Source organism: Plasmodium gonderi (assembly GCF_002157705.1).
Source record: "Plasmodium gonderi DNA, contig: Chr10, whole genome shotgun sequence".
Classification (NCBI taxonomy): Eukaryota; Apicomplexa; class Aconoidasida; order Haemosporida; family Plasmodiidae; genus Plasmodium; species Plasmodium gonderi.
The window spans coordinates 623,733-638,549 of NW_021628935.1; the positions used below are offsets into that span (position 1 = coordinate 623,733).

Consider the following 14,817-nt stretch of genomic DNA (forward strand, 5'->3'; position numbering starts at 1 on the left):
TTTTTTTTTTTTTTATATAAAAAAAAAAAATTTAAAAAAAAAATTTTAAAAAAAAAAAAAAAAAAAAAAAAAAAAAAAAAAAAAAAAAAAAAAAAAAAAAAAAAAAAAAAAAAAAAAAAAAAAAAAAAAAAAAAAAAAAAAAAAAAAAAAAAAAAAAAAAAAAAAAAAAAAAAAAAAAATTCAAAAAAATGGGTATTTCTATTTTATAGCTCATCTTCCTGCTGATGTTGTGAAATGAACATTTTTTTTTTTTTTTTTTTTTTTTTTTTTATTTAATAAAAAAAAAAAAAAAAAAAAAAAAAAAAATAAAAAAAAAAAAAAAAAAAAAAAAAAAAAAAAAAAAAAAAAAAAAAAAAAAAAAAAAAAAAAAAAAAAAAAAAAAAAAAAAAAAAAAAAAAAAAAAAAAAAAAAAAAAAAAAAAAAAAAAAAATAAAAAAAAAAAAAAAAATAAAAATAAAAAAAAATAAAAATAAAAAAATAAACTAAAAAATAATAAAATGTTTGACAAAAATGGAAATTAAAAAGTAAACAAAGTATGACAAAGTGGAAGAGCAGCAGAGTGTGGCACAGCGACAAAATTGCAAAATGATGAAGCAATGCAATGACATAAAAAAACGACATGATAAAATAATGACAGACGATACATGACAAATGACAAACGGCACATAATAAACGACAAAACAACGAAACAACAACAAAAAAAAATTCCTTTTGCGAAACTTAGAAAAAAGTAACAAGTAGGAATCATCCTTGTGGTAAATGACATTAATGAAAATTTTTGTTTCCCTTTTTTATTTCTATTTATTATTAGTTTTTTTTTATTTTTCTGCTCCATCATTTGAATGACGGGGGAGAGGGGTAAAATTTAATCAGTGGTTTTTAGAGGAGAGCCACAATTTACATTCCAGCGAATGTGCAAGAACAACAAACAGTTTAAAATATATATATATATATATATATATATACGTACATATATATATTGTCTCTTTTTGTGCATATAGAACAGTTTGCAGCAACAGTAATAGCAGACTCATCGAGGGAGCAAGGGGTGTAGACGCAAGGTGCGCATACGAGTGGCAAGAGGATGCAGGAAAAACACATCGAAAAGGTATTTCCAATACAGCAAAAAGATGCACAGTCCCAACAGACTGAAAAAAATTCGAGTAAAGACTTGGAGAGGGAAACTGAGGTACATCCCCCTCTTCCATTCTTTTTTTTTTTTTTTTTTTTTTTTTTTTTTTTTCCAAAACACCTCACAGAATGACTTAGAATGAGACAAATTTTTTTTATATAGATATATAAAAAAAAAGTAATGAACCAGTTACGTCCTCATGCTAGCCATTACAATTTGCTTGCAGGAATGAGGAACAATTTTTCAAAATTGTTAGAAGACAATGGGAAAATACTTTTTAGAAAATAAAAAAAAAAAAAAAAAAAAAAAAAAATTAACAATGTTTGTTCATTCACTAAAAGAAGAAGAAACAAGTGATGTCCACATTAACAAAAATTGGAATATGAAAATCGAGTCTATTCACAAGGGGGGAATTGCACCAGCCTGTAACTCGAACTTAGAACAGAGCCATGACATAAACTATAACCAGATCGATATGCATAAACATAAGAACAATGTAGATTATGAAAAATCCAATATACATTATGGCTCCAAATCAAAGGAAAAAAGTATGAATGGTGATTATAGTACTTTCATTCGAAGTAACGAACTGCAAGACGAAAAGAAAAATTCTTGTAACGTGGGATGCAAGAGTAATGAAACCACAGTTAGTAGAAGTGAAGAAATGCTTGATAACACAATTCTCAATGTAAGTTTAAAGAAAGGATTTAGTGACATTAATAATTGTTTATTACGAAATAATTTGGAAGGTATATATGCATGTGAAAGTGATATATCAAAAGAGACAAGTCAAATTGTAAAAAATAACGCATCTCCCAATTGCAGTATGTATTTAAGAAAAACAGAAAATGAAAATTGTGCATCTAGTATTAACATGAATAGTGCACTTATAAGTGAATGTTCACATGTGAAAATTGCAGAAGATGATAAGAAAGAGTCTGTCCATTATACGAACAGATTAGTTAACAATAATTTCGACAAAGTTAATTATAACCCTCATATGGTTACTCAGCCGAATGAAAATTACACATGTGGTTTCAAATCTACATCGAATGAAGAAGATATAATGGATAGAAACGTTTCTAAATTTGTTTCCCACAAGGAAGGGGGACATGTTTCTGAATATTCTGAATATTCTGAATATTCATGCCATTTGGGGAACTTACCGTTACAGAAAAGTGAAGAGAAGAAAAAAGAAAGAGAGGGAAATATGTCTCAAACGCATGAACGCAGAATTTTTTGCGAAGAAGGAAATGACATCCGTCCGCTAGATTGGAGTTCTTGTAAATCATGGGAATTTATGGAGACACAAAGGCCGCTCGTTCGAGTGGATGTATGTAATTCAGAAGCAACAGCCATCAGGTTTAATACCAACACTGACATGGCTCATAGTGATGTATCTCATAGTGATGTATCTCATAGTGATGTAGCAAAGCATGACATAGTTGAACATGACAGTGTAAGTCAAAGTAGACATGAAGATGCACCGAGACAGAGAAACGATTCGCAGGGCAGGAGGAGCCCCGTGGAGACATACAAGACAAACTCGACAAAGGATGTGATAAATTTAGAAAAAAAAATAATTCAGTCTGAAAATTCTTGTGAGGGAGAGAAAGGTCAAGTGTATCAAAATAATGGGAATAGCTATTCCTCATCGTTAGCTGAAACGAATCCAAGAAAAGGAAAAGAGGGTAGTAAGGATAGAAAGATAAAGATACAATTTGATTCTGATTTTGATTCTGTTGGGAAATGCAAAAAACAGCTGAAGGAAGACCATAGGATACATCCTTTTTTAGATGAATCAAAAAGGGTGAAAAAGGAAAGGTTTCCAGAAAATAAGAAAAAAGATGAACCCATGACTATATCTATTAAACGTGAGCCCGTTTGGGAAAAGAAGAATTGCATGCTGAGAAAAAAAAACAAACAAGTAGAAAAGAGTGAAAAGGGTACATTCTTGGAGGATGAAGAAGAGAGAAAGAAAAATGAAAAAGAATTAAAACATGTAAAAAGTCTTCTCATATTTGATGAAATTACAAATTCGTGGAATATCATATGGAAAGATGGAAATATATCTATTCTAAAAAGTTATAGCATAGAAAATTGGGGTTCTACATCTAGGCACCTAGCTCTGAACGATCTCCAGGATATTAACAATCTATATGAAAAAGCAACAAATAATGGAGTTATTGCCACTTATGAAGAGAAAGCGGAACTTGTTAAACAGCAAATATATAACAAATTTGGGGAAAATTATTTTTTAATAAGCAGAGAATGTCATGAAATGAATGAATGTAGTGAAAAGAAGATGGAAGAATGGACGGATGACATGCTATCCTTGGAAAAAAATCATACAGCAGAATCCATTGAGGAAGTTATTGCAAAAATGGAAAAAAAATTAAGTGAGAATGAAAAATATGGGAACTGTGTTAAAGACAACAAAGTCGGCTCTTGCAATATGATTTATGATAATAGATATAGTCCAAGTAGAAAAAACTCATGTGATGAAATGAGGAATATGTACCTGTCCGGACAATCGAGCCAAGTGGAAAATTTTTGGAAAAAAAAAGATGAAAAGTGTCAGAAAAAGTTGAACTTCAATAGGATTGTGTCGAGGGCGAAACTTGATGAAGCTGAGGGAGAAGGTGCACCTCTGGGAAGGACAATAAGTGTAGAAGAAGTGGAAGGGGTGGAAGAGATGGAAGAGGTGGAAGAAGTGGGCAAAGTGGACAAAGTGGAAAGAGAGGAAAGAGAAGAAAAAGAGATCACAGATAATAAAGCAAAACGAGCAGAACAAACGAAAGGAACAAAACGCAGAAGAGAAAAATCGACGGTGAGTTCGCAACTTGAAGCACCCATGCCAGATCTGGAAGAAGAGCGGAGAAAAATGCTGCTCATAAGGCAAGAAATTAAAATGAGGGAAGTTGTTGAAAGGAAGGAAAGGAGACTGCGCAGAGAAGAAGAGAGAAAGAAAAAAGTTCGAATAAGGGAGGAAAAGAAAAAACTTCGAGAAGAGAAAAAAAGAATTAAAGAGCAAGAAAGGCTAAAAAGGAGAGACGAAAAAAATAAGCTGAAAAAATTGAAAAAATTGGAAAAGTGGAGAAAATTGCAAAAATTGAAGAGATGGAAAAAAGTGGAAAAATTGGAGCGCTTGGAAAGGATAGGAAAACTGAAAACCGTGGAAAAGCTGCAAAAATTGGAAGGGCTAGAAATGCTGCAAAAATTGGAAGGGCTAGAAATGTTGCAAAAATTGGAAAGACTGGAAGGGCTAGAAGTGCTGCAAAAATTGGAAAGACTGGACGGGCTAGAAGTGCTGCAAAAATTGGAAAGAATAGAAACGGCAAAAGCAAGGCATGGAGACACGAAAAACATCGAGATGGAGTTTATCCAAAATAAACTGAACTCTCTTCATGAGGAGGACACTGAGAGCTGCCCTGACCTTGTCAACCTTTTGGGGGATTTTCATCACACTAATGATTCCATCAGCAGTATGAAGAAAATGAAATTTCAAGAGGGAAAAATGAAAAGGCGATTTCAGGAGAAAAAAGAAAGAATGCGAAGTATGATACAAAGAAATGTCCATATTACTGGAGGACTATACCTCGATATTGGATACGACGATCAGAACAGTGGAGACAGTGAAGATGTAGAGAATTATGTAATAAATAATGTACATTCATGGAACAATGAAGAGAACAAGAAAGCATCAATACCATCTGGAATGTTGGATAAGTCAGGTAATTGGATAGTTTCATGGGTTCTTTATGGAAGGACATGTAGAAAGAAGTTCGCAATCAAAGAATATGGATTTAAAAAAGCTAAGGAACTGGCTGAGAAATACAAAAATGAGAGGGAGAATCATATAATAAATAACATTTCTGAATATGACACGTACCTTAACCAAGTCATTAGCAATCATGAGGAGGATATTGCATATTGTGCTTCCAACTCGGATCAATCTGCTGGAGATATATGCCAATTGGAGGGGAAAGAAAATGAAGTCAATAGGAATCAAATGGACGAACCTTATAGTGATAACAAAGGCATGGAAGGAAAATACTGGAAAGATTCATTCATCCCCTTGGAAGAGCAGCAACCTCATCAGTTGGAGCAATCACATCAGTTGGGGAAGTCTCATCAGTTGGGGAAGTCTCATCATTTGGGGAAGTCTCATCATTTGGAGCAGTCTGAGCTGCAGAGGCACAGGTACCTAATTGATTTTTGCAAAGATCTGTTAAACAGTCCAGTGAGCGATGAGTACTGGAAAAATAAAGTAAAATGGGTTCAAAATCGAAGTAGCTGGAGCATTGAAATAATTAAAAAGGAACATAATAAATATGTGAGGGAAAATAAATATTATGCAGAAGAAAAATATGGGTACACGGTTGGTAAGTGCATAGCAGTGTATGATTATCTGAACGCAGAACATAACGTTTTAAAAAATTATTTTGATGTAAATGTATCTAATTTACAATATGACAATAAGAGAAATGCATGGAAAATATCAAGATATGTACCAAACCAATTAAATAAAAAAAATTACTATTTTGAAGTAGATGTATATGGATGGACATATTCGAGAAAACTGGCTCTTATATTAGCTATTTATTTCAATAAAAAAAAACCATTAAAAATTGAGGACTTACGTAAAAGTTATCTCTTTTTTGAGCAACATCAGCATCCTCATCTGAATGATGATCCTCCAGTGAGTGAAAAATCACCTTTTGATGAGAACAATATGCAGAAAAATCACTTCGGAATTATGTCATTTGAATCTAATGATAACGTCAAACATGTGCACGTGAACCCGTCTATCAGCCAAACAGATTCGTACAAACAAAAGTTCATAAACAATTTTCACATCTATGAGCAGCATGTGAAAAATTCTAAACAATGCATGACAATTGAATCCTCGTTTTGTCAAGACGCAGAAGATGTTGGAAATTGTAATGGAACATATCAGGAAGTTGTTCATAAAAATCTTAGAAACAGCATTGCTATCAATGAAAGAATAAGCCAAAGTACCAATAATACTGTTTGTATCGATACAAGTACTTCGAAGAAGAAGTCAGAATGTAAGAAAAGAAATCAAATGGACAGTTGCCAATATAACCCGTGTGTAAATAGAAACGAAAAAATTATCTACCACAGAATTATGCAGGGTGAAAATGGTGCCTCGGACGGGTTGTGGGAACTGAAAGGTGAATCGGACAGTGGCATATTGAACAAAAAAGAAGAAGAAGAAGAAGAGGAAGAAACAGAGGAGAGGACGAAAGAAGAGAAAAGTGAGGAGAAAAAACAGCAACGAGGTGATGCGAACTGCTGCAACAAGAATGGAGACATTGTAGCAAGAAATGGAATGGACAGCAGAGTCACTAACCTGATTGAGGAAGTAAAAGAAGAGGAATCAGCAAGATGTGGGAAGACTAACCCTGATAAGGAAAAAGAAGAAGAAAAAGAAAAAAAAGGATACGCAAACGTGTTATACGAGGAATTAGATGCAATTTCAAAAGGTAATTATTTGGTACAAATGGAAATTAATGGAATGGATTCAGATATCAAAGGAAAGGAGAAGCGAGATGAATCGGTATGTGATCATGACAATAGGAACTTCCAGAAGATCGAGAAGAAAACTTCTAAGAGGGGAAGGAAAAGAAAAAAAATGGAAATAAGTGAACATGAGTTGAACCCGAATTGTATGAGTGATGATGAAATTGAAACGAGCAAAAAGAGATATTTCGAAAATGAAGAAAAAAACAAAATAAAGGGAGAAAAAAGTATAGATTTAAAAAAATTGTATGAACATGTTCATAACGAAAAGTATTGTGAATTAAAGAAAATGTATGCCTGTAGTGACAATGACTTGTTAAATTTCCTATCTAATGAAAATGATAAAGCACTATTTTTGAAGGAAAATATAAATATACATGCAGAAGATGAATATTATCTAGTTAAAATATTGGAAGATTATTATTATAATAATTTGTCAAGAAAAATGCTTAAAATGAAAAAGAGGTTATCTACATGAATTTATTTTTTCTGTGTGTGTATGCAAGGTTTTTGCATGTGTTCATACTCCACCGCCTGTGGATAGAGAGCTGTGTCTACACACCACCTCACTGTCAATCTTACTGAATCACGTTTGCATTAATAGAACATATAATTCTGTTCGTTGTTCCACTTTTTTCATTTAAGGAGGGGGAGAGCCGTACGCATGTATAAACACACGCTAGTGCACGTACATACATCTTTATATGTGTGCATCTTTATATATGTGCATCTTTATATGTGTACATCTTTATACGTGTTCATCTTTATATGTGTGCATCTTTATATGTGTACATCTTTATACGTGTGCATCTTTATATGCAGATGCTTAGCCTCAGTGCCCTTGTGCAACCATGCCAGTTTGTTTCTCCGCTTGTTCTTGTATGATTTTTTTTTTTTTTTTTTTCATTTTTGCTTGTAAATTTCCGAAGGAGATTGGACACTTTATAACATAGTACCTTTTAGTTTTCTCTCCCTCCCAGCAAACAACTTTTTATTTTTACCCATAGGAAGAAGAGGTGTAGTGTAGATATATTTATGTAGATTCCATCCTGAATGCACTTTCTCACGATCACATGAAAATATACCAGTAGATATACACTTCCATATGTTGCTTGAGTGGATTAGAAGGGCGATTCCTCACTTTTGTCTATTATTAAGACGTGCCACCACCACCTCATGCTGGTCTATTCTTAGACGCTTCTTTTTTAAGAGGTACATAAAAATGCGTATCCTCCAGAGAAGTTTACATTTTTTTCCAGCCATTTTGCATTCCATTTTGCATTCCATTTTGCGTACCATTTTTTCACTTTATTGTGTTTCTTGCCAAGGGTAGAGTGTCTCGGACTCCTTCTCGTAGACCTTCATTTCTTAAGAGAACATGCGTGATGATACAATTGCAGGAGGGGAAGAGTACCTTTTGTTGTAAACCACGATTTAATATGTTAAGCATCATTTCGACTTAATTATCATTTTTTCATTATTTGTGTACCTTTTTTCCCTAATTCTGTAGAAGTATTTAATACTTACCCATCCGTTTTGTAATAGTTATTAGATTGAGGATGTGTTTATGTAAATGGGAATCGATATTCATGATTATTATTTTTCTATTTTATTTTGTTTATCAAATTCGATTCCTTACTTATTATACATGCATTTAAAAAAGTTCAACCCATTTTTTACTATAACCGTTACCGCTAATTTTTTTTTTTTTTTTTTTTTTCTGTTACATGCATAAGAGCATATATACATTCCTGCAAAAAATTCCCATTCCTATTTCTATTCCTATAGCAATATATATTTTTTATGTAGTGAACTATATTCATACATGCATTTGTTCATGATTATATGTACATGCACATAATTTTTTTTAAAAAGAAACTTTTTTTGTGTATCCCTGACTTTATCTTTTTTTGTCAAAAAAAAAAAAAAGGCATTTTATTTTTGTTCGTTCTGCTTGTTTAGCAGCCCTGCCTGTCTTTTTCTTTTTCGCGCTTCACTCGAATGAAAATAAGGCAAAAGGAGGCAGAAAAATCAGAAAAAAGTAAAAATATGTAGGTATAAAAATTTGTAAGAATGAAAATACATAACTATAAAAATAGACAAGTAAAAAAATAGACAGTAAAAAAATAGACAGTAAAAAAATAGACAGTAAAAAAATAGACAATATAAAAATAGACAATATAAAAATAGACAATATAAAAATAGACAGTATAAAAATACATAACCGTAAAAGCAAAAAAAAAAAAAAAAAAAAAAAAAAGTCACAAAAAAAGAGTGACACACGAACGGGCATAACGCATGACCAAACCAACTGTATACGCTAAACGAGAAAAAAAAAAAAAAAAAAAAAAATTACAGGGTATCAGGAATGAAGATAATCCCCAAGCCCTACATAATTACTGGCAACACACTTACTCATTTATTAATTTTCCATTGATTTTTCTTGTTGTCTCATTGTTCCACCTACGCTGTACCACTCTCTTTATAGTGTTACTCGTTAACACATTCCACCCTACCCACCTTAAGTTGCAAATTAAAAAAAAAAACAGATGAATTGTGCACATGGGCATGGTATCCCACATGTTAGGAATTCTGATTACAGTGATGAGAATTACTTGAAATCTGTAAAGAAATACTTTTCTACCTCTAATGAAATTATAAAAATGAAACATGGCCCAGATTTAATCCCTTTTAAAAAGAAGAAGCTGAGGGAGCAGAAGGCACACAAAAAAACTGTCTTTGATCGATTGACGGATGCAAATTTTTACACAGGTATTCATAAGCAGAAATTTGAGAAATTAAATAGTAGAATTATTACAAGGAAAGAAACGAATTGTAATTTTGATCCGAGCAATTTTGTAAGAAAAGAAAAAGATGCAAATGAACATTACGCATGTTCTACTTTGGAAAAAAATAAATGTTTCATCATGCCTGTAGTTATTCCAGGTACTTTAGGAATGCAGAAATATGGAATTCAAATTGCCCGACCAAAATATATTTGGTTATTTCGAAATGGAGATAAAAATCACAATGGATTATTATTCTTAGTCAAGCCTTACATACACAATTGGAAATCGCTTCTTATAGAAATAACAAAAGTATTAGATCCTATCATGGGACCTGTAAGAAAAATATACAATACCAATTTCAGTCTAGTAAAAACATTTGCAGGCCTGAACGATGGGGAAAAGTATTTGTGCACCTCTGGGGAACCACCTGCTTGCATAGACCGATTGGATCGTTTTCTAAGTCCTTGGGTGATGCACAGCTGATGTCAGAAGCGGGATCTTTTTAAACACATTGTTTGTTTATGCATTTACTCATTAGCTGTGTGGTGATTCAAAAGCGTGTTGGTTCGACAGCATAATGGGTTAGTGGCTTCATGAATTAGAAGTGTGATTGCTTGATGATACTTATCTGCCCCTTACGCCACTACACAGTTTAAATTTCTGAAACTGAGAAACACCCCTCTCCCCCCCGGTAATTGCAAAGGTAGAGATTGGATAGTGTGGATAGAATCTTTCCACTTGTTTTTTCATTTTTTCATTTTTTCATTTTTTCATTTTTTCATTTTTTCATTTTTTTATTATTTCATTTTTTTATTATTTCATTTTTTCATTTTTTCATTTTTTCATTTTTTCATTTTTTCATTTTTTTATTATTTCATTTTTTCATTTTTTCATTTTTTTATTATTTCATTTTTTTATTATTTCATTTTTTTATTATTTCATTTTTTTATTATTTCATTTTTTCATTTTATTTTTTGTTGCACAGCTATATATGCCTTGTTAATTTTCCGCCTTAACAAGGTTTCCCCCAAAAAGAAAGGAAAGCAGGAAGTTAGGACGAGGGGCGTCTGAAGTGCTAAGCGTGGACAACACTTTATTTTGGGTAGTGTTAGCTTTTGCAGCATTTTAAACACATGACATTCGTATGATGTAATCTCTATATGCGATGTGTAAAATGTTGCAGAAGCTAAAAAGATGTATATTTTTTTTTTTTTTTTTTTGGGGAGGGGTGGGGGGAAAACCTAGTGCCCATAATTTTCCTCTCACTTCTTTTAAACGCTTTGCCGGGTGAATGTGGTCACCAGAACCTCTTTTCACTTTCTTGTTGTAGCATTTTTCAGAGGCTATATCGCAAGGGGAATAGCCACTTGGAAAATAATAAAATAATACAATGCAGTACGGTACAGTACTGTGTATAATACAATGTAGGATAAAATAAAATTACTGCATTTACAAGTTCAATTTTTGCGCAGTTCTATTCATTGTTGCTGAGGATGGAGAAGTAAGAAACGATGTGCTGCTAAATATAGGAAATATGTAAATGTATGTGACACAGAATGAGCACATTTTCTTTCTTTTTTTTTTTTTTTTTTTTTTTTAAATCTAATTATATGCAAATATGGAATATAAACTGGGGAAGCAAAATGGGCCCGTGAAAGAGGCATGCAAAAAAAAAAAAAAAAAAAAAAAAAAAATTATTCTGATGGTGTAAACAAAAAGGAGTTTTGACAAACCTACTATCGATCATACCCAGCTGGTACACATTATGGGTGTACACATAAAAACATAACCTTTTTCTAAGAAAATATTTCCTGTTTGACAGATAGTACATGTTCAATGACAACCGTCTTCTCTTCCCATTCGAACTGGTTCTCAAACTGTTCCCAGTTTTTCTTAAACTGCTCGTATTCCTTAAAGGACTGAAATAGCTGTGTGATTTTTTCCATTTTTTGATTAAACATAGTTTCCACAATTTTTCTGTCCGAAATGAGTTGATTCCTTTTGGCATGTCTAATTTTTTCATCCATAACATCAAACTTTTTAGAATAATCTTTTAGATTATTTTTAATGTCTAATTTTAGTTTATCACTGAATAATGATTTTGGATGTGGTCTGAAAAAAAATTGAAAAAAGGACGGTTTTTTTATTGTCATTAAGCATCTACCTTGAAATGACCATATGTAGAACCCAGTTTCACTATTTTCTTCCCTATAATTAGAACTTGCTGCATTTGGCATACTTGATATAGATGTAACTAAATATCTTCCACAATTACTCCAAGAAACAGAATTTGCTAATAAGTGTTCATCTTTGTGTATTACTTCCACTTCATCATTTGAATTGAGATGGCAAAAGTATAGTAATCCTTCTGCTCCTAATGAAGCTAAGATAAAGTAAGATCCTTGTGGTGACCATCGCATAAAATTCATCTGACTGTTAATATCAAATGTGCTGGTCCATTTGGCATTTTTAGCTGTGCCTTTATTTGCAATTTTGTAGAATCTAATTTGTTGTCTACTTGTAACTTCATCTCTAACTATTAAAGCGAATCTATTACTATTGGATTCTTCCCAATGAAATTGCTTCGTTTTGATTCCTTCAATTTGTATATTATCAACAGGAATATTTTTTTCTCTCATTCTGAATATTTCTAATTGGGTATACTCTTTCTTACTTTTTTTACTGATTTTTTTTTCAATAGTAGTTTTAAGACACAAATAATCTCCCTTACTTTGCCAATGAATAGAAGCGTGTACAACATCATAGATTTTTCTAGACACTAATTCTTTTCTTGATGGAATATCAACTAACACTAAAGTTCCTGGTGCAACCTTAGTTCCTGGAATCCAAATAGAAACAATATTATCAACGGGTGACCAATCAAATTCTTTTACTAATGTATATTTCAAAGGAGTTCTTTTCTTTTCATGATCTTCCATTAGTAACATACTGGGTAATTCATACACATATACTTCCTTCTGTTTTCCTATGCATGCTATGTACTTATCGTCTGGACTCCATAAAAAATAATGAAAACTTTTATCCTTAGCACTAAATTCAGGGGTTATAAATGAACGTAATAATTTTCCAGTTATTACTCTCCATATACAGATAGATTTTTCATTTCTTAAAGATGCCGGAGTACCATCCCATGTTAATACATAATTTTCGTTTGGAGAAAAACTAATTTCTTTAACACTTTTATGTTGTAATCGAATTAATTTTTCAAAAGTATCACCACCCCATAGTGCTATACCTGGGTTGTGAAAACTAACTAAATATGAACCTTGATTACTCCATTGTACACTTGAAAAAGGTGCATTTTTCTTAAATGTGGTATATATTAGTTGTGGTTCTTTTTCTAATGGATCAAACCAATGTACTTCAAAATGGGAATCATATCGTACTATAAATTGTTCTCTACACTTTTCATCATATAACCACCATCTAATTTTTTCTCTTGTAAATCCGACAACATTAATTGGCATGACACGTTCATCTCGATTTATAATATTTTCTATATCATCCATTTTCGATGCTGTTAATACGTGTTTTGCATCCAGTTTTAACTTGTTCAAGATTTTCACCGCCTCATTTGCTTGAAAACTGTCGTTAAAAGTTACAAAGCATATACCTTTTGTTTTCTTTTCTTCATCAACTGGCATATGAATTTTAATATTCAAAAGGGAAGAATCACTTATTTTTGCATTTAAGTGTCTTATAAACAATTTTTTCAGCACCTCTGCCAGTCTGCTATGTTTCTCTTCCTCCACCTTCGGAATTCCCAAAATTGTCACAATCTTAGGAAATTTAGTTTCCAGTGTTATTAGTGCTTCCTTTTCAGCATATTTTTTGTTTAACAAAGCTTCATCTCCATCATCACTGTCATCAGACAAAAATTCCTCCAATCCCTTGTCGCTCAGTTCGTCTTCCGACACCCTCACCATGTTTTACGTGTTCGATGGAACAGCGCACGAGATTGCGTGTATATATATGTGTGTATTTGTTTGTGTATGTATCTGTGTATGTTTGTGTATGTTTGTGTATGTATCTGTGTATGTTTGTGTATGTATCTGTGTATGTTTGTGTATGTATCTGTATATATTTGTATGTGTATGTATATATGTGTGTATTTGTATGTGCATGTATATACGTGTATGTTTGTATGTGCATGTATATATGTGTATATTTGTATGTGTATGTATATATATACACACGTGTGTATCTATGTTCACTATACGATATGTCAACTTTCCCTCAACGGACAAGCACCTTGTGTTGCGTTGCAATGATCTTTCGACGTTCTCTTTTGGCAAGCGGTGGTGTTCCCTCGGCTGATACTGCTATACGTTTTGACAACTTGGTCAACAGACCTTTGGATTTTGGCTTTTTCGTAAACAATAATAGTGTTCCTGTGAAACTTCTGTCACCGAAGTTTTTTTTTATTATTTTTTTTTTTTTTATTACGGCAGCTAGCTAAAATGGTCAGGCAAAAAAGGCAAAAGTGATAAAAGTAGATCTATAAATATTTATATAATGCCATCTTTGTTCAGATGCGAATGTAGATATGTATATATAACAAACGATATTTATTGTGTGTTTTCTCTTATTTCTTCTTATCTCCTCTTATTTCTTGTTTTATTTTATTTATATATATATATAAATTTTTTTTTTTTTTTTTCCCACTCTCTCGTTATGGTAAATTTGATTGAACCTTTTAAAAGTATGTTTTTTATTATATTTTATTTTTACCGGTCACCGACGCAACCCCCAGGGGGCATGCTTTTAAAACGTTTTGCATGTGATATAAATAAAAACCCATTAGGTAAAAAAAGTACTACAACAACGTATGTTTTTTTTTTTTTTTTTTTATTCTTATTTTGTACTTATTGGTTATATATATAATATATGATGAAAAAAATGTATAATGTTTTTTTTTTTTTTTTTTTTTTTTTTTTTTCCATGCACCTCTAAAATACTTGTAAATTTTGCTGCATAAAATTTTATATGCTTCTTTAATTTTTATTTTATTTTTCTTCTCTTTCCTTTCATTTTACATATTCTCTCCTAAACGTTTGCTCTTTTAGGTGAGGGGGGTGTTCCTTATTTGTAATAATATACTGCGAAATTATAGTGTAGGTGTTAATTTTTTTTTTTTTTTATGTTCATATTTTTTTTTTCTTTCATAGAATAATCCGCTGCTATATACTTTTGGCCTAATCACGAATTGCTTTTTTTTTTTTTTTTTTTTTAAAAAAATCCTTACCAGGATTGCTCTCGTAGCACATTTTATCGCACGCCCTTATATTACCTCCATCTGTGCAGTATATACGTAATTTTGTATGTGAT

At 31.8% G+C, this 14,817-nt stretch overlaps 3 protein-coding genes across 3 annotated transcripts; 2 read left to right on the forward strand and 1 right to left on the reverse strand.

The window, feature by feature from the left end:
• Positions 1-1,514: 1,514 nt before the first annotated feature.
• Positions 1,515-7,157, forward strand: PGO_101360 (transcription factor with AP2 domain(s); the record flags this gene model as incomplete). The annotated part of the gene is made up of 1 exon (XM_028688167.1): positions 1,515-7,157. The coding sequence occupies one exon, from the start codon at positions 1,515-1,517 to the stop codon at positions 7,155-7,157; it is 5,643 nt and encodes a 1,880-aa protein (XP_028543968.1).
• A 2,071-nt stretch (positions 7,158-9,228) lies between these two features.
• Positions 9,229-9,951, forward strand: PGO_101370 (apicortin; the record flags this gene model as incomplete). Its single annotated transcript, XM_028688168.1, has 1 exon — positions 9,229-9,951. One exon carries the CDS (start codon positions 9,229-9,231, stop codon positions 9,949-9,951), a length of 723 nt encoding a protein of 240 aa, XP_028543969.1.
• Positions 9,952-11,264: 1,313 nt separating this feature from the next.
• PGO_101380 (Eukaryotic translation initiation factor 3 subunit 9) lies at positions 11,265-13,415 on the reverse strand (the record flags this gene model as incomplete). The annotated part of the gene is made up of 1 exon (XM_028688169.1): positions 11,265-13,415. The coding sequence occupies one exon, from the start codon at positions 13,413-13,415 to the stop codon at positions 11,265-11,267; it is 2,151 nt and encodes a 716-aa protein (XP_028543970.1).
• Between the last annotated feature and the right edge of the window lie 1,402 nt (positions 13,416-14,817).